At 37.7% G+C, this 21,047-nt stretch overlaps 1 protein-coding gene across 2 annotated transcripts in view; it reads right to left on the bottom strand.

The window, feature by feature from the left end:
* The window catches only part of OXCT1 (3-oxoacid CoA-transferase 1), a 169,397-nt gene that overhangs the window by 29,234 nt on the left and 119,116 nt on the right, over positions 1–21,047 (bottom strand). For both annotated transcript variants that reach the window (XM_027863610.1, XM_027863609.1), the window contains one exon: positions 10,092–10,181. In XM_027863610.1, the coding sequence (XP_027719411.1) occupies positions 10,092–10,181 (90 nt within the window). The remainder of the gene's footprint in view (positions 1–10,091; positions 10,182–21,047) is intronic.

The raw sequence follows: 21,047 nt of genomic DNA, 5'->3' as shown, positions 1-21,047 counted from the left end.
GAGGGGGAGAGGGGGAGAGGGAGAGAGGGAGAGAGGGAGAGAGGGAGAGAGGGAGAGGGAAGAAAGAAAGAAAGAAAGAAAGAAAGAAAGAAAGAAAGAAAGAAAGAAAGAAAGAAAGAAAGAAAGAAAGAAAGAAAGAAAGAAAGAAAACCAAATAGGAAAGTGAATCTAAAAGTGTATCCCTCCAAAGTAAAATCCTTAGAGCTTTAAGATCTTAGGAAGCAGGTTGCTTATTTATAAAAAGGATATTCATTACCATGGCCTAATCTTTAGTTTCTCAAAAAGTTGCTTCTACATGAACCTCCACCCAGAGATAAATGAGTTCTGAGTGATGACGGCCACTGAGCACAGAGTTCTCATCCTATTCTAATGATATCTTGCAGTTTGACTTTGAGGGATTTCTTTCAGTCTAAACATCCCATGGTATAGAACGGGATAATTTTCTGCACTAGCTCAAAACAATAACATCAAATAATTTGAAGTCTTGGTGGGAGCTTGACCACATTATTGCTAAGTTTAGTTTTATCACATAATGCTCCACCATCTCTGTATAAATGGAAAAGGCATCATTCAATTTAGTTCAACATTTATTGAGCATCCACTAGGTGCCTGGTACTATGTTAGGTTCTGGGTATACAAAGATTGTGCAAGAGGCAGCTACGTGGCTCAGTGGATAGAGTGTTGGCTCTGGAGTCAGGAAGACCTGGTTCAAATCCCACCTCAGACACTTACTAGCTGTGTGACCCTGGGCAAGTCAATTGGTTAAGTGTTTGCTTTAACCCACTGGAGAAAGAAATGAGAAACCACTCCAATATCCAATATCTTTGCCAAGAAAACTCCATGGACAGTACTGGTGTGCCATGGTCCGTGGGGTTACAAGGACCTGGACGTGACTGAAAGACTGAACAATTACCTACAAAGATTAGAGTTAGGGAGGAAGGTCTTTGTCCTCAAAGAGCTTGCATTCCATTAACCACCAACTGATGGCTTGCAAAGTCTAAATCTTAAAGGCAAATAAAACTAGTCCCAAATAGAGCCTGATCATTATATCTCAAAGTAAACCTCCCATAAAAAGATCTCTCTAAGCACCTATAAATTCAAAGAAGTTAAACTGGATTGATAATGACTTCACTATTTCAAGGTTCTGTGCCCACAGATGATGGTAGACTGCAATCCCTCTGTGGCTTAGTCAACAGTCTTTCTGAGTTGCTGTGGCTGATAATTATCTACAACATTTTGCTCTATCACATTTAAAAGGGAAAGACTACATAATCACTATCATATTGCTGAAAAAAAAAAGCATCCTTGAAAAGATTTTCTCATATTAAGTTTCATAAAGCTAAATAGTCTGAATTGAAAGCTCACCTTTGTCACAAATTGGCTATCTGACCCTGGGCAAATCAATTAGCCTCTCAGTGCCCAGGCACTGATCTGCATTGGCTCTCTATACCAATGAAATTAAAGACCCAGACCAAAGCAAACAAACAAAAGAAAACCCAACTAAAAATATAGCTCCAAAAGTCTAAATCTGTTCATTTCTGATAGGTTTGTATAAAAATAATTGAGTGTTTATTTAGGTTATTTTTTCTAATGCTTCTTGGAAAAAAAAATACTGACAGGCCACATAACTCAAAAGATTTCTATATAAGCTCCTCAAAGAGTCATATACATTTGGCATAGCTTATACCTAATAGACCAAATTATTCACCAAGATATATATAAAGCTTCAGAACAATGTAATTATTGGCTCTTTTCTTCTCCTCAGGATCCAGACCTCCTGCTGGCCAAAAAATTGAAATATAAATAAGATCTAAGCCTGCTACAGAAATAGGCCTCTCATTTGTGCTATTAAAATAGATGCCTAGACTTTGCTTCTATAGGGTAACTGACAAGTGTGACTAAATCTCTTTCCTTTCACAAGCTGAAAGCTTATACTCTTGGCAATAGGTCTTCTGTGCATTATTTGGAGAACAAAATCACCTGCTTTGAGGTAGTAAAGAGAAAGGGTAGGTACTTGGCAGGGTAGCAGAGTCAAGCATTTGAAACTGTAAGTCAGAAGGTATGGATTCTGTTCTTGGATCTGCTGTTAAGGTACGTGGATGTTGATTCCAAGCATGGAGGGAACAATAAAACCCTTCACAATAACTTTCCAAACTAGACTGTACCTACGAGCTCTCATAATAAGTACTTGATAACATTTATTGACTGACTGACCTAACCTTTCCTTCACTGTTGCCAGATCAAATTCTTTTTTTTTTAAAAGAAATTTATTTCATTTATTATTTTTAGGCAATTTGGGTTAAGTGACTTGCCCAGGGTCACACAGCTAGTAAGTGTCAAGTGTTTGGTCTGAGGCCACATTTGAACTCAGGTCCTCCTGACTCCAGGGCCAGTGCTCTATCCACTGCGCCACTTAGCTGCCCCCAGATCAAATTCGTAACGTACAGGTGTGATTAAACCAGTTCCTATTCTGTGCTCAAGAATTACCAATAATTCCCTAGCACTAACAGGATTACAGGATTTAGATTTCTGAGGGAATGCCAGCGATCTTCTAGTCCAACCCCCTCATTTTACAATTATGGAAACTAATGGAGAGGTTTTAACTTTCCTCAAGTCATGGAAGCATTAAGTAGCAGCATTAAGATTTAAACTTCTGAATTCAAATCTAGTGTATTTTTGCACATGGAACAAAATCCCAATATGATGTTTAAAGTACTCTACTTAAATCCACATAGGTGACTCTTTAGAGAGATCACTTTCCAGAGCAGCCAAAAGTATTCAATTTCACAAACAAAATGATTCTGAGCTTAGCCACATCTCTTCTAAAGATAAGTGTTTATTTGGAGAAAATTCTTTCCAACTTTCTTTTGTTGTTGCTTTGATGCTGATGTATACATCAGCCAAGGTCTTTTGTCAGAACTGAAGTCAGACTCAGCCTGGATTATAAACCACTCTCCCTTTACCCATTTTACATCCAGACAAAGTTATTTCTTAACCTTGGCTTACACTTTCCTGCCTTTTTTGCATTCAGAGGTCTTCCTCCATGCCTGGAATACTATCTCCACACTGCCAAAGCCCATCTAAGGCGCCATTTCTTTCATGAAATATGAAGCATTCTTTGTTCTGTACCTTCTCTCTTTCTCCTTTCATTCTTTTGATCTTTCTTTCCTATCCTTAAACATTCTGCCTTGTATCATGTTTATTTACATGTTTAATCATGCATATTAGAGCACAGCTCCTTGAAAGCAAGACTATATAAAGTTTTTTTTTTAACATAATAAAGTGTTTGGTAAAAGTCGGTTGAATTGATTTTTTCACCTATTAGACTGAGTTCCTTGAGGGTAGGGGATCGTGTTTTTTTCAACCTTTCTTTGTATCCCTAGTGCTTAGCGTAAGGCCTGGCACAAATTAAGCATTTAATAAATGCTTACTGACTGACTGAATTATTGAAACTTGAGAAGAAGAAGGCATTTATACTATGTCTGTCACTGCTTAATGCAGATCTTTTCATTTATTAATGCCTTCAACAAACATTAATTAATCAGTTAGTATACCCGCCTTGCTTTTACAAGAGTGCAAAGGAGTTCAGTTAATGAATGGAGACACCTCCAATAGGAGGTGGCTTAACTGAAACACATGCACATACACACACACACACACGCACGCACACGCACACACGCATGAATTTTTTTGTTTGTGGGTATGTTTGCAAATTGTTATTTCTTTACATGGGGGAGAGAAATAAACTACCTCTAACCATGATCTTACTTTTAATTCCAACTTCCCAACTGAGAATAAAACAACATGGAAACAATGTTTTCTATTTCCTGTGGGAAGCTTCCATATAGAGGGCTGCTGGCTAGATGTGTCAGGCAGCAATAGCCACCATTTGTTTTCCTTTATCAGGAATTCCAGCTGAGTGTAAAGACAAAAGTCAAAGCAAAAAAACAAAAACAAAGAGATAGAGTTGGCTAAATGCAGCCTTCATGTTTTGCAAACAAATGCACAAAAATAATTCAGGCTGAGTCTGACTTCAGTTCTGACAAAAGACCATGCCTGACGTATGCATCAACATCAAAGCAGCAACAAATGAAAGTGGGAAAGAATTTTCTCCAAATAAACACTTGTCTTTAGAAGAGATGTGGGTTTGCTTTTGTAAGCTCAGAATCATTTTGTTTATGAAATTAAATACTTTGGGCTGCTCTTGAAAGCCTCCTCTCTAGAGTCACCTATGTGGATTTAATTTCTATTGCTCCATATTTATGCACCACTGATAACTTCACAATATTTAGTAAACAAACTATGGTAATTTCATATTTGTTACAAGTTTCACTACCAGACTGATTCATGGTTCTCATTACTGTGGTGACTGAACATACTCATGTGGAGGAACCAATTATTATTAGTAATTGACTTACATATTTAAGGATACGCATATCCTTATTTTAGGATAAGAAATATCTCCCAGCTCCATGCATTAAGTTATGTAACACCTAACACCACCACCAAGCTGAATCATGACTACCTACCACCTGGATTTAATTTTAAAACTGAGAATGAGAAATTAAGAGAGAACATGACAAAGAAAATACTATGTAAGGTCAGCCAGGCAAATTAGCTGAAACTCAGGCTCCAGGTCTGAAGCAATTAAAGCTGAAGTTCAAAGAAATCAGATGGCAGACAAATAAGAATGTTAATAAAAATAGATAACAATAGCCAATACCAGGCTTCTTCAGAATACTGAAGATTTCTGTTTCCAAAAGCTTCACTATTCTAGACCTTTAATTGCAGCATTTTTTTCACTTCCAAGTGGCCTTTGTCATTTGCCGGACTGCCCCTCTAAAAGTATCTCATATACTTATAAGGAAGAGCTGGATTACTACCTAAATGAAAGCACCTTATTTTCAAAAGACACAAGTATATTAGTATGTGTGCTAGGATTTGTTGTTTTTACATGTAGACATCTGGAGATAATAGATTCTCATTCATCTCTTGATCTTAAATTTCAGTATCAATTTGAGGGTCCTGCCCAAAAGCAAGTTTGCAGAGAGGTTCAAAATTCAAAATTCAGCTTCAAAGGTTTTGGTTGGCCTTCTTTTAAATAGGCTACAAAATCTGCCCAAAGTATTTAATTTCATATTTACAACTAATGAAACAGTAATTTAACGAGGTTCTATCCGAAGGATAACTACTACATGGTAAGCTTCTCTGAGAGGTTCAAGACATTTTATCTTTCACTGTCATTATCTAATTGATCCTTGCAAAATCTTGGTGATAGTATAGCCAAGGAGGCAGGTAAGCAGGCATCCACAATTACTGTTTCCATTTGGTAGATGATAAGTGGTAATAATTACAAAGGGTTTAGCCCAGTGCCTGGCACATAGTAAGCACTATATAAATGTTAGCTATTATTATCTATATGATTAGATAAGAGAGTATATAACAGAAAGAACTTCTTATTATTAGTAATTGACTTACATATTTAAGGATAGGCATATCCTTATTTTAAGATAAGGTGTATCTCCCAGGTCCATGCATTAAGTTATGCAAGTTCTGATCTTTGCTTCCCGGCTAAGACACATGATAGTCTTTTTTTTTTTTTTTTTTTGCTTTTGGTGAGGCAATCGGGGTTAAATGACTTGCCCAGGGTCACACAGGTAGTAAATATCATGTGTCTGAGGCCGGATTTGAACTCAGGTCCTCCTGACTCCAAGGCCGGAACAATTCAGTGGCACTATTGGGAACTGAACACCCCTCCCCAAGTCAGAGGATTAGATGACAGGCAGCACTAAAAAGGACCTTAGCAACCCTTTAGTACAACACCCTGCCTCCCACTGGGGCCAAGAGATGCGCCACGTAGCTGCCCCAACATGATAGTCTTTTTGCAAGGCAGGATGGTATAGTTGAAAGAACACTTGACTTGAAACAGAGTTCTGGATTCAAGTATCAGCTTTATCACTTGACTAGCTGGATGACTGTAGACAAATCTCTTAACCTTGCTGAGCCTTGGTTTTCTTCTCTGTAAAATGGAATAATGAGAATTAAGCCATAGTATTTACCTCCTGAGGAGCTATGTGGTTTAGTGGATAGAGAGCTAGCTGGGTTCAAATCCCTGATCTGGCCTTGTGTGACAAGGCAAGTAACTTAATTTCTTAGTGCCCTAGGAATTCTCTTAAGACTAAACCATAAAGCAGGTATCAATCTGCATTGTTAGACAGTTTCCTCATTGGAAATTTCCTGTATTAATTAATGTACAGGTCCTGTCCCCGAGCACAAAGGGGAGAACTAGGTACACATTGTTATAATTTAGTGCTATTTCATACTTCTCGTCAACTTGGGGACAATGTACCACATAGATAACAGGATTCAGGTCCATGTTTTTATTATTATTATTTTAAAAATATTTTTACACCAAAATTTACACGTTTACACTCTAGTATTGCCAAGATCTGAGATAATGCTCTGGATCATCTACTGTTAAGAATTGTAAGCTATGCACGTCTGGAGACAGTCAGGCTATAGGCTGGTTTGGTTGTCATGATTAATGATACAAATTGAATAAAATGGTAAGAAATCATTCTAGTCCTTCAGTGTTTAGTGGTAGCAGAAATACTTGATCCTAGCAGCATACCTGAGCTGGTTTGAACAAGAAGCCCCTGCATGGAAGCCATGGGGTCTTTTAAAAAGGATTAAGAGAAGGAGCATTATTCAATGGAAAGAGCTCCAGCTTTGGAATCAGAAGAGATGAGTTCAAATTCTCTCTCTGCTTACTGTTTGTGCTGCCTTGGATAAGTCACTTAACATCTCTTGGCCCCAATAGGAGGCAGGGCGTTGTACTAAAGGGTCGCTAAGGTCCTTTTTAGTGCTTTCTGTCATCTAATCCTCTGACTTGGGGAGGGGTGTTCAGTTCCCAATAGTGCCACTGAATTGTTCCAGCCTTGGAGTCAGGAGGACCTGAGTTCAAATCCGACCTCAGACAACATGATATTTACTACCTGTGTGACCCTGGGCAAGTCACTTAACCTCGATTGCCTCACCAAAAGCAAAAAAAAAAAAAAAAAAAGACTATCATGTGCCTTAGCAGGAAGCAAAGATCAGTATCATCTTGCTATCAAAATTCAGACCAAAATCAAGGTGAACAGTTGACAATGGTTAGCTTTAACCCAGTAGAAATAAGAGTGGGCTTAAAATTCTAAAGACTCGACCCCAGTCCCAAATCTGACACTTACCAGCTATATGAACATAATTCATTTAAATCTTTCTGAGTCTCAGTTTCCTCATGTGTAAGATGGGGAAAATAACTATCCCACCTACTTAACAAGGTTATTATAAGGAGAGCACTGGGCAGGGCCTATGCAATAAAAATGACAATTTTACCTAATCTAATTTATATATTCAATGCTATCCCAATTCAATTACCAAAAAATTTATTTTACTGAATTAGAAAAAAACAATAATGAAATTCATTTGGAAGAACAAAAAGTCATGAATATCAAAGGAACTAGTGAAAAAAAATGTAAAGGAAGCAGCTTTAGTAGTATTAGATCTTAAAGTATATTATAAGGCAATAATTATCAAAACTATCTGGCTCTGGCTAAGAAATAGAAAGGTAGATCAGTGGAACAGAGCAGACACACAATTTACAGCAGCAAATATAGTAACCTAGTATTTGACAAGTATAAAGACTTAAGATGCTACTGACTGCAAGACAGAGACCTATGGGACTACTGCAGGAACCTGTTTGGTGCATCCCTGCCTCAAATCTCTTCTCATTCTAGTCAATCCTTCATTCTGCTAGTATCCCAGGCACAGCCATGTCATCCCTCTATTCAATGAAGTCCAATGGCAGCCAATTATTGCCTCCTGGACCAAATATAAAATCCTGTCTGGCTTTTAAGGCCCTTCAGAACCTGGCCCCTTCCTACTTTTCTAGTCTTCTTATGCTTTATTCCCCCCCAAAAACTCTACCAATCACTGACTAACTGCTGATCCTAACAAGATGATCATCTCCTGATTCAATAGATTTTCATTGGTTGTCCACCATGGCTGAAACGCTCTCCTTCCTCACTGGCAACTCCTGGTTTCCTTCCAGACTCAGCCAAAATTCCAGCCTTTCCCCGACCCCCTTTAATCCTAGAGCCATCCCTATGAGATTTATCTCCAATTTATCCTGTATATATCTTATTTGTACATAGTTGTTTACATGTTGTCTCTATCATTAGAATGCAAGCATTCTGAGGCAAGGACTGTGTTTCTGCCTATCTTTGTAACCTCAATGTTTAGCACAAAACCTGGCACATAATAGGTGCTTAATAAATGGTTTGACAAGAACAATTCAAAGCTGATGCTTCCTTGTATAATTTTACCAGTGCTACCTGCAATTAACATTTAGAGTTAGAAGATAAAACTAAATAATCAATGATGAAGTCTGGGCCTAGGAAAACAAAAAACTCACTGAGAACATAATTTTAGGCAGAAGAAACATAGACTTTGGATAACTAAGCAGCTGTGGTCAACTGAACTAATACAAGGGGACCCCCAAGCAGGATAGAGAAAAGAAATGCTTTGAATACACAACATGATGGCATGTGAAACAATGGGACCTAGCTATGGACTGCTGGGCATCAGCCGCATGGCAGGCTGACCAACCTGATGCATAGCCATCATCAAATGGGGCTTCTTTCACTTCACGAAACAGAAGCCATGCTATAAACAGGACCAGGCTGCACAAATAGCAGCTGTGGCTGGAGACCAGAGTCTGATCTGCATAGAGGTGTTGGTAGGGAAGCGACCGCTGCTCAAAGAAAAGTGCTTACACACACAGTTAGCTGGCACCATTATAATACCATCACTGAATAGGAAGGGCACCAAAAATAGGAATTAAAGCCTAAGCCAAAACATGTCATCACATCTTTTCCAGTACCTTTTAAAATGTTTTTACTTCTTATATAAGAGGCAAATATTCAAAGAAAAATATGTCTTTTTTTTTTTAAGCCAAACTGTTTAGGTAAAGGACGACAAATAATCAGGGCATACGCAAAATCTTTACAAGTACTTTGGATATAGTAGGGATAGGGACTGGACCTCTGATTTCATTGGTAGAGGGAACTGTGTTGTAAAGAAACTCTTTCTACCAACAGAGGTCAGCACCTTCTCTGCAACTTATAGTTTCAAGAATTTCCAAGAGCACTTAAAGGTTAAGTGAGTTATGCCGGTCACTCGGCCAGCATGTACCACAGGCAGGCCTTGAACTCAGGTCTTCCAGGCTGTGAGGCCTGTCCTCTAGTTGCTAAACTATGCTGCCTCTCATCTAGTGTTGAGTATACTAAATAAAGCAAGCATATTTAAAATGTTTTTATATATCCCATTCCTCTTGAAAATACATTTAAGCATCATCTTTAATTAGGCAGAACTATTTAAGCTAAATACCACGTAGATTATATGTTTTTGTCACCTCAAATATGACCTCTAGGGGAAGGGTCCATATTTGGTATGTGTCCTAGTTTTAGAGCATTATGGGTTTAAAAAAAAAAAAAAAACAACAGCATTTGGGTATCAGATCAATCCTGTGACGCTGGCTTTCTGGCTGTTCCACAAATAAGACACTCTCATCTCCTGGCTACAGGCATTTTCTCCGGCTATCTCCCATACCTGGAACATTCTCTCACCTCTGCTCCGACTACTAGCTTCCACTTCCTTTGATTCTCAACTAAAACCCAATCTTTTACTGGAAGCTTTCCCTGAGCCCTCTAAAATTCTAGTGCTTTCCCTCATTTACTTATTTCCTATCTATCCCATCTATATCTTGTTTGTGCATATAATGTCTTCTCCATTAGATTGTGAACTCCTTCAGGCAGGGGCCATCTTTCTCCTTTATTTGCAACCCCATCACTTAGCACAGTGCCTGCCACATAACAGGTGCTATAGAAATGCTCATTCCCTTCTTCTTGCCTCCCTCTTTTATAGTCTCCAGTAGACTGTAAGCACCTTAAGGGCAGGTATGGTCTTTTGCTTCTTTCTGTATCCCCAGTGTTTAGCATAGTGCCTGGCACATAGTTGTTGCTACATAAATAACCGAGAGCACTTATTACCTTTGCCGAATGCTCCATGGTGACGACCACTTTGGTTTTTGAGCTGGACACTAAGTCCATAGCACCGCCCATTCCTTTCACCATCTTTCCCTGCAAGCAAGAATCAGAGCATTAGAAGAAGCCACACTTCTCCAACTTAATTACTTGTGTGGAAGAATCAAGTCAAGCAGAAGGAATATACCACTGGAACAAAGCCTAATCAAATGAGGAGAAAAACCCCTTTACCTGCTTGTTTATTAGCACTGTCAAAACTCCTCTGCAGGGAAACTTGGTATTCTATTATCTCCGAGTTGAAAGGTAAAGTAGAAGACAATATGTGAAAAAAGTCTTGTTTTACTTACACACACACACACACACACACACACAGAGGAATTTAATTTCAAGTAAATTAGCAATAAGAGAAGTCACAGATACATAAGGTAACTTCTAGACACCCATACTGGCAGGATCAGAGAAATGCTAGTTTAAAATGTAAGAAACTTGAACATAAATAACTTTCCACACTTATTTGTATCACTGCAATTTCAATTACAGACATTTTGTTAAATCATCTTCTCCAATTTCCTGCAATAGAAGACAATATTTAGGTACTCCACCAAAGTGAGTAATGACATTTTCTGAGGGCTAAGATAAAAGTAGTCTAAAAAAGAAAACTTTTTCAAAACAGGGGCAGATCATTCAAATCCCTTTCAGAAATACCAGTCTATTCCTGAATGATGCACATTCTGATGACCCTTACCCCCCTCCCTCCATAATCCCCCCAATCTATCCTACTCTACTTGGATAATTCAGAGAGAAGAAAGAGCTTCTTTCCAAATATTAAGGTCCGGGAATTTATGGCTCTTGCTCTTACTCAAATAAAATCAACAAGAAAGTCAGTGACACCTAACTCCATAGATTTATCATGCAATTACATATGATCATCTGAACAACAGGCATTTTTTCATCCGTTTAGTTTTTTTCTGTGTGGATTATTAGGCAAGTGTATTTTGGATAAACATGAATCACATTGGGAAAAAAAAGAGAAAGTCAGTTGACCTGAGTCCCCAACTCCTCTAATATTCTCGAAATTATTTTTTTTCAACCCGAGACTTCTTGCCATCTAGAAGACAGAATTTGCTGTATTTACTTATTTTGATGAGTATGGAGAGAAAAGGTTTAGAAATTCTTTCTCACTTGGCACAATCTAAAGCAGGCCTGCACAACCTGAGGCACACCAAAGGATTTCAGGCAGCCATAAAAAACATAGAGGAAAACATCTTTTGTACGCAGAGGAAATCCTTTGGCGTGCTGCAAGTGGCCCATGGACCACAGGTTGTGCAAGCTTGATCTAGAGCCTAACTAGGCCTGTGTCAACAGGGCTGCTTGGGCCAAAGTCTGAAGAGTAGAATTCTTTCTTGGCCAATGTAAAACATCACTTATGCTTTAATACTTCTACCAGTTATGTGATCATCCTCAGGCTATTATTTCAACAATTCAAAACTCATGTATGCTACTACATTGCATGATGTGCTGTCTGGTGTACTAAGGAAGCCACTGAGATGAACAAGGTGCCTGTCTCATGAGGAGAGATAGCAAAAGGTGTGTGCATAAATGTCTATGGAACAAAAGAGAATGTGATATTTTCATAACACAACAAACAGAAGTACCATGAGAATTAGGGAGAGATTAATACTGGTTATGAGAGAAAGCTTCATGGAGGAGGTGACAGTTCAGCTAAGGCTTGAAGGATGGACTGGATTTCAACAGAGGGAGGCGTGTATGTGTGTATACATGTGGTAAGGGAAAAGAGGAGATGGAGTCTGGAGGAAGATGGGGAAAGTGTGAAACAAATGATGTGGAGAATATGACAGTCAATTAGAGTTGAATTAAAGAATTGCTGGGTGGATGAGAATCCACCTGAGACTGTAACATATGACTTTAACAGTAAACCCTCTTCATGTGATTTCATGATTTTCTCTTGCCATGTTCAGAAAGCCAAAAGCTGTAGTGCAAAAAGCAGATAGGTTTGTGAAGGGTGGGGTAATGATTACTAAGACAAGTACAGAAAAAAGGGCAGAGAAAGTTCTAAGTTCTAAGTGTTAGACATGAGTATTTCTCTCTTGTATTTAATAACCTATAAGGACCAAGGTTTTTACCCTTTCCTACTTCCTCATCCAGAAACAAACCAGTGCAGGAAATCTCGCTTAAAGATTTACCCAGGCCAAGATCTAATCAGATAGTAAAAGAAAGTCTACGTTTGGGTTAATTGGTGCATTCCTGCTCAATTGTGTTTGCACAGACTGGCCTGGGAAGTGTTGATTCTCCCTTTTTGTCAGACAGGTGATACAGGGATTGATAAATCTTTTTGACCAAGATTTGGATGATCCAAGCCACATATTCCAAGACCCTCATTGCAATATGCATTTTCTTGTTATTTCCTGACTAATCAGAGTTGATTGCCACTTCCACTCTTTGAAGTGCATATAAACTGTCAACCCACTGTTATGAGGGGTCTTGGGTCTAACAGAGACAGCCAAATGACCATCCTTTTATTAAAATGCTGGCATCATTAATAAAATGATTAAATTACCCAGAAACTATGTCTCTCAAACTTTCTGGCTGTCACCTAAGGTAACAGGGAGGATGTTGAAGTTACTGACTATTGGAGAGAGAAGCAAGTGAAGTCAGAATGATGAAAACGAACTAGAGGGGACAGAGCAAAGGTCACAAATGAGGACAAAGAAAAGGTTCAATGGTAAGGAGAAACTGGGAGTTAGATAAGAAATTGCCAGAGAGGGGAATTTCAGAGTTGGGGCTGTACACACATACGTGCATGCATACATACATTATACATAGCTCTAATAATAATTGGGTATGTCTAAAGTTTGGCCATAGCACACTGATAGTTAAAGTGGAATAAAAATGGAGCTCATTAGGCACAGATGTTGTTAAAGAAATAGTTAAGTCAGAGGGTAAGAAAATGTGTGTGTGTGTATGTGTGTGTGTAGAAAGTGTACATATATATGATAAACAAGAAGGTATGTAATATATACTTATAAAGACTGTTATATGTATACAAATATATTATATTAATTTATATTAGGTATATCTTATATAATTGTACTGCATAATTATATGGGTATTTATGTATATAATTATATATAAAATCTCTTCTACTCCTTACTATCCATCTCCAGCAATATGTATGTGTATATACATCTCTCTCTATGTATGTAGATACCTAGATAGATAGATAAAATAAAAAGACTATAATTCAATAACTAAACTAATTGAGGAAGTTAGAGAAATAGTCAGAAAGCAGGTGGCTGACAGTAACAAAGATGAAGAGAGGGTGATATAATCAGACAGCATGAATTTCAAAGGAAAGGAGGTTGCTAAACGAAAATGACAGAACAATTGTCCAGAAGTGGCAGTGAGAAGCAAGGACAGCATGAAGGCCTCTCGCATGAGTAAGGCTAAGTAGGAGTTCATGCCATATAAGAATTGGTTTAAAAAAAACTGGGGGTATGTATTCTAGAGAATTTAATACTAAGGAATTTAATACCTGTCTTGAAATATCTAAAGGACTGTTATATTTGGCCAGAAAAAGCTGAACCAGCAACAATGGAAGGAAGTGGCAATGAGAAAAATTTAGGGCAGATTTTAGGGAAAAAAAAACTTTCCTGAAAATTACAGAAATCCATAAAAGGGATGGGCTGCCCAGGAAAATCACAGGATCACAGATTTACAAAGAAGGAAGGAAGGGAGAGAAGGGAAAGGAGAGAAGAAAGAAGAAAGGAAGAGGAGAAAGAAAAGGAGGAAGGAAGGAAGAAAGGAAGGAAGGAAGGAAGGAAGGAAGGAAGGAAGGAAGGAAGGAAGGAAGGAAGGAAGGAAGGAAGGAAGGAAGGAAGGAAGGAAGGAAGGAAGGAAGGAAGAAAGAAAGAAAGAAAGAAAGAAAGAAAGAAAGAAAGAAAGAAAGAAGAAAGAAAGAAAGAAAGAAAGAAAAAGAAAATTGTGAAGCAATCTGCCCAAAGGTCACACAGGATAGAGCCAGAATCATGGATTATCTGACTCCAAAGCCAGCACTCAAGCACTCTTTCCATAGCACCAAGCTGTCTCTTAGGTAACAGGTTTTTCCTCACTGTAGGTCTTCCAAAGTTGAGTATGGTTGACTATTTGTCCAAAATGCTAAAGTAGGGACTCTTTAAAAAAAATTTAGCTTTTAAAATTTTGAGTTCCAAATTCTCTCCTTCCTTTCAGCCTTTCACCCAACAACTGAGAAGGCAAGCAATATGATACCCATTACACATGTGAAGTCATACAAAACATATTTCCATATTAGGCATATTGCAAAAAAAAAAGGCAGGAAAAATAAAGCGAAAAGTATGCTTCAATCTGTACTCAACATTCAACAGTTTTATTTCTCAATGTGAATAGCATTTTTTTATCATTAGTCCTTTAGAATTGTTATGGATCATTATATTGATCAGAGTAACTAAGCCATTCACAGTTATCTTTACCATATTACTATTACTGTGTACAATGTTCTCCTGATACTGCTCATTTCACTTTGCATCATAAGTCTTCTTAGGTTTTTCTGAAACCATCTCATACATCATTTCTTATAACACAATAGTATTCCATCACAATCATATCATAACTTGTTCAGTCATTCCCCAATTGATGGGCATCCAAGAGGGCATACTTTTGTGAATATGCATTGGACCAGATGGCTTCTGAAGTCCCTTTCTAACTTTTAAAACTCTATTATTCTGTGAGAACTGAATGATAATAAAAATACTTTATTTATCTCCCTGTAAGATATCAGAAGGTAGCTAGGTGGCTCAGTGGATAGAGCACTGGGACTAGAGTCAGGAAGACCTGATTTCAAATCTGACCTCAGAGACTCACCAGTTATGTGACCCTGGGCAAGTCACTTAACCTCTGTTTGCCTTAATCCACTGGAGAAGGAAATGTCAAACCATTCCAGTGTCTTTGCCAAGAAAACCTCATATAGGATCATGAAGAGTTGGAAAGCACTGAACAATGACAACAACAACAACAACGACAACAACAAATGTTGTCATTAATAAGTAAGCCATCTGTAACTGGACATGCTCATCATAAATATCAAGGGGTTATTGTTTCCCTACTTTTACCACACAAGTTGTCATTGGAGATATTTTTTCTTCCCAAAAACGTGTAATTATTTTAACATAATAGAAGTATGCAATTTTTGACTTTGAAGTATTTTAGTCATCTTGGAAAATTATTATTCTCTGAGGGAGAAATTCGACTGTCAGATCAATAAGAAATCGGAAAATACTAGGTTTATTAGTCTTTTATCTTCTTGCTTTCCAGTATATTCAGACAGGAAAATAAAAACAAGTTTTCCTTCTTGTTCAATTCCCAAAAGATTTCTGAATTTAAAATGAATTAGTCCCATGAAAGAGAACGTTCTTCTACAGCTGCAGAAGTAACTGCTACTAAAATATAGATTTTACATTCTCTAGCTGCTAGTGAACTTGAGTTTTTAAGTAACTTCCATCAAGTCAACAATGTTTAATGAGCACCTACTATGTACTCAGACAGTGCTAAGTACCTTTTGGCAAGCAAAAGTATGATGCCCAAAGGCACCTAAGTTTCTCTAGCCTCTCTGTTGCCCTCCAATTTCACATCTCCAGCTGCCTTTTAGACATCATCTTAAACTCAGTATGTCTAAAATGGAACTCATTATCTTTTCCCCAAACCCTCCTCCTTTCCTAACTTTCTTATTACTATTGAGGGCAAAACCTTCCTCCCAGCGCCTCAGGCTCATAACTTGGAGTCATTCTGGGCTCCTCCCTATCTCTCACTCCTCATATCCAAGTTATTGCCAAGGCTCATAGACATCATCTTTACAACATCTCAAACATGCTGCCTTCCCTAACACTGCCACCATTCTAGGACAGGCCCTCATCACCTCATGCCTGGATTATGCAATAGCCTGCTGGTGGGTAAGCCTGCCTCAAGTCTCTCCTCACTCCAATCTGTCTTCCATTTAGCCACCAAATGATTTTCCTAAAGTATAGGTCTGACCATGTCACTCGATTTACTCAATAAACTCCAGAGGTTTCCTATTGTCTCCAGCATCAAATATAAAACACTCTGCTTGGCACTCAAAATCTGTCATAACTTAGCCCCCTCCTACTTTTCCAACATTCTCACACCTCCCTTCTGACCGTATACTCTTTGATCCAGTGACATTCACTGTCCATGAACAAGACACTCTGTCTCTCTGTTCTGAGCATTTTCTCTGTTGCCCTCCATGCCTGGAATGCTCTCCCTCCTCATCTTACCTACTGCCTTCCTTGGCTTCCTTTAAGTTCCAACTAAAACCTCAGCTTTTATAGGAAGCCCCATCCTTAATTCCTAATCTCTTCATTCTACTGCTTTCCCACTTTCACTTATTTCCTATTTATCCTATGCATAGCTAGTTTATGTGCATTTGTTTGCTTCTTATTGACTCCATTAAATTGTGAGCTCCTTGAGGGCAGGGACTATCTTTTGCCTCTTTTTATATCTCCAGCACTCCGTACAGTGCCTAGCACACAGTAGGTGCTTTATAAATCTTTATTATTTGACAAGTGGCACTGTGAAAGGACCTGGAGACAAGGAGACCCGGGTTTAAATCTAGACTCAGGTACTTGCTAGTTATGTGACCTCGGGCAGGAGTATTAAAAATCTCTGTCTGCCTCAGTTTCCTCATATGTAAAAATGGGGATAGAAATAGTACCTACCTCCCAAGGTTGTTGTGAGGATAAAATGAGATAATATTTGTAAAGAGCTTTGTGAATCTTAAAGTCCTACATGAATGCTTAATATTAATATTACTGCTGCTGTTGTGACATGTTCCCTGTCTTCAGGGAGCTTATAACATAAGCTGGGAAAGAAAACATAAACATATGAAACAATTTAATAGAAATCCGGAGAGCTTATGATTAAATGCCAAAATAAGTAGCAGGTTCAATGAGTGTTAAAAGAAGTCAGAGTAGATCAAAATTAACACAGTCTAAAGAAGCAGAGAAAAGTTTCATGAAATAGGTTTTAAGAATGATCAGGATTTGAGGAGGTCATAAAGCAAGGAAGAGCTGAGCTCTGTAGAAGAATGCAGAGGCATAAAGCAAGATAGAAATAAATAGTTCCTGTACCAAAAAGCCCTCAAAGTCACACAAAAGGATTTGTTGTTATAAATAAAAACTAAAGAAATCATGAAAATTATTTAAAATACATCAAGCAGAAGGGAAAATACACTTATGAAAATAGGCTTATAATAGAGAAACACTGATTATCACTGAAGCATGATGAGGTGACCCTAGTGTGATCTTCTTTTATAATCCCACATATGTGCATATGTGCATATGTATAAGTATATATACAAATATTTATACAAATATACATATGTGCATGTTTCTTGCATTATTTGCCTTTAAATTTGAAACTTGACTAAAACTGGCATAATGGAGTAATGACAGATAGTTATTCTCTTCATAATGAACTCCTCCCTTTCAGAAGGATTAAAAAGATATTAAGTATTGAAAATGCTAGCAAGAAAATGAGCTAGAAAAATATATAACCTATTATAACCTCTTTATAACCTATTTATAAAATCTTTCCAAAAAGATTATATTACTTAAATACTATATGATTAGATATTGCAGTTCCTATCCAATACCATCTTGTCCTGCAATTGTACCTTAAGTACCATCATCCTCCTTGAAAATGACCCTTTCTATATGAGTTGTCTACTCCTATTAGAAGGTGAGTTCCTATCTTACTTTTCCATTTGTAACCCCAGCACACAGCACAGTGCTTAAGCACATAGCAGTTGGATAATAAACACTTTTTCATTCATTCATCCTATGATGCTTAATCTCTGAAGTTACTATTTGCACACATCTAGATTTTTAAAAGAATCTTATTTTAAATTTTTTTTGTAAATTTTTAAAGCATTGAATTTTACTATAATCTCTCAGCTGAGGACTTTGTCTCTTATTTTAGGGAGAAAATTGAGGCCATTAGACATGAACTCTCTTTTCCCATTCTCTTTATTTCAAAACCCTTTGATATCATTTTCCTCTCTCTTGCTTTCCCTCAGCCTGTAACAATGAGGTAGCTCTTCTTGCCTAGGTCAACCCTCTAAATGCGTATTTGCTCCCAACCCCTCAAGTAATCTCCAGATTCTCTACTCCAGAAGCAATTATTAACTGCCTCTTTCTCTCTTAGCCTCAATCTCTATCTACTGGCTCCTTCCCTAAGCTTTCAAATATGCCCAAGTCTCTATCTTGAAGAAAAAAAAAAAAACACCTCTCCTCTATTTCTCAATCAAACTCTTTATAAAAACTGTCTACCTTACCTATATCGATTTCCTTTCTTCTCATTAGCTCACTCTTCTACTCTTTGCAATCTGGCTTCCAACCTCATCAATGAATTGAAAATTCTCACTCCAAAGTTACCAATTTCTTTTTTTAATTTAATAATTTATTTCCCCCCAGTCACATGTAAAAACAATTTTGACAATCTTTTTTTTTTCAAATTTTGAATTTCAAATTCTCCCCCTCCTTCCTTCCCCCCATTGAGAAGGCAAGCAATTTTGATACAGACCACACATGTGTAGTCATGCAAAACGTATTTCCATGTAAGTCATGTTAAAGAAAACGTACGCTTTGATCTGCACACCAACTCCATCAGTTTTTTTCTCTGGAGGCAGAAAGCATTTTCCTCACGAGACCTTCAGAATTGTCTTAGATCACTGTATTGCTGAGAATAGCTAAGTTATTCACAGTTGATCATCATACAATATTGCTGTTACTGTATGCAATGTTCTTCTGGTTCTGCTCATTTCACTTTCATCGGTTCATGTTAAGTCTTTCCAGGATTTTCTGAGAGCATCCTACTCGTCTCAATGATTTCTTAATTGCCAAATCTGATTACCTTCTCTTAATCCTCACCCTTCATCTATTTGATATATTTGATATTGTTGACTACTATCTCTTCCTATATACTTCTCTCCTCTCTGAGTTTTTCTAATGCTACCTTCTCCTGATTCTCCCCCTACCTGCTGGACCAGGTTCATCATCCATAAAATACACCCTAACTGGTTCCGTCTTAGGTCTTTCTATTTTCTCTTTCCATACTCTTTCTCTTAGTAGTCATCAGCTCCCATGAAGATTTCACAATTATCTTTATGTAAATGACTAAAAGACATATAATAGATATGTGCATGTATATATATATGTATACACACATAGATACACACATATTTAGATAGATATATGCATATAAAAACATATGTATATATGCATATTTTTAAAAACCAAATTGCCAACATTTTCTAGACTATGGAAAAGGCAAAGTAGTTCTAGAAAAACTTCTGCTTCACTGAGTAAAGTTTTTTACTGCGTGGATAACAATAAATTGGGGCAAATTCTCAAAGAGATGGGAGCATCAGATCATCTTACGTGTCTCTTGAGAAACTGATATGTGGGTCAAGAAGCAACAGTTAGAACTGAACATGAAACACTTGATAGGTTTAAGATTGGAAAAGGAGTATGACAAGGCTGTATATTGTCACCTTATTTAACTCATACACAAAATACATCATATGAAATGTCAGGCTGAATGAATCAAAAACTGGAATTAAGGATGCTGGGAGAAATGCCAACAATTCCAGATGTGCAGATGAGATACTATGCTGATAGCAGAAAGTGAAGAGGAATTAAGAAGTTCCTTGATGAGGGTGAAAGAGGAGAGTGTAATGGTCGCCTTGAAGTTTAACATCAAAAAAACTAAGATCTTGGTAACTGGTCCTATTACTTCCTGGCAAATAAAGGGAGAAAAAATTGGAAGCAGGGTCAGATTTTATATTCTTGGACTCAAAGATCACTGCAGACGGCAACTGTAGACATGAAATTAAAAGGTGCTTGCTCCTTGGAAGGAAAAGCTATGGCAAATCTGGACAGCATACTAAAAAGCAGATATATCACCATGCCAACAAAGGTCCATATAGTCAAAGGTATAGTTTCTCCAGTAGTAATGTATGGCTATTAAGAGTTGGATTATAAGGAAAGCTTAGCTCCACAGAATTGGTGCTTTTGAATTGTGGTGCTGGAGAAGGCTTTTGAGAGTCCCTTTGGACAGCAAGGAGGTCAAATCCATCAATACTTAAAGAAATTACTTCAGGGTGTTAACTAGAAGGACAAATACTGAAGCGAAGCTTAAATTTGGCTACATAATGAGAAGACAAGATTCACTGAGAAATACCCTGATGTCAAGAAAGATTGAAGGAAAAAGAAGAAGGGGATGGCAGAGGATAAGATGGATATCATGGAAGCAATAAACAAGAGTTTGGACAGACATTGAGAGACAGTGGAAGATAGAGGGCCTTGTGTGCTGTGGTCCATCAGGTCACAAAGAGTTGGACTCAACTGAACGACAATAATATAAATACATATATGCGTATAAATATATACTCATTAATTTCCCACCAAAATTCTCCATTCTTCCAAACTTTCCTATTTCATTCAAGGCACTACCTTCCAATCTCCCAGGTTAATAATTTTAGGATTATCCTGGACTCCTCACTCTCCCTCATGCCGCATACACAATCAGTTACCAAATTGTGCCATTTCTACCTTCACAACATATCTGTAATTTTACTCCACATGTCCAGTCTCTCCCAACTCCAGTCCATTCTACACATGGCTTCTAAAGTAATTTTCCTTAAGTGCTGACCTCACTATGAGATTCTCCTACTCAGTCAACTCCAATGGCTTCCTATAGCCTCTAGGATAAAATATAAATTCCTCTATGTAGCTTTTAAAGACCTTCACAACTTGGACCCAATCCATCTTTCAGTCCCACTCCTAAAATATGCAATCCAGCTAATCTGGCCTTTTCTTTGGTCCACATATTTACACTCTATCTCTCATCTCC

This window comes from Vombatus ursinus, unplaced genomic scaffold, assembly GCF_900497805.2.
Source record: "Vombatus ursinus unplaced genomic scaffold, bare-nosed wombat genome assembly UNPS02014772.1, whole genome shotgun sequence".
Lineage (NCBI taxonomy): Eukaryota > Metazoa > Chordata > Mammalia > Diprotodontia > Vombatidae > Vombatus > Vombatus ursinus.
This window is presented reverse-complemented; position numbering and strand designations above follow the sequence as displayed.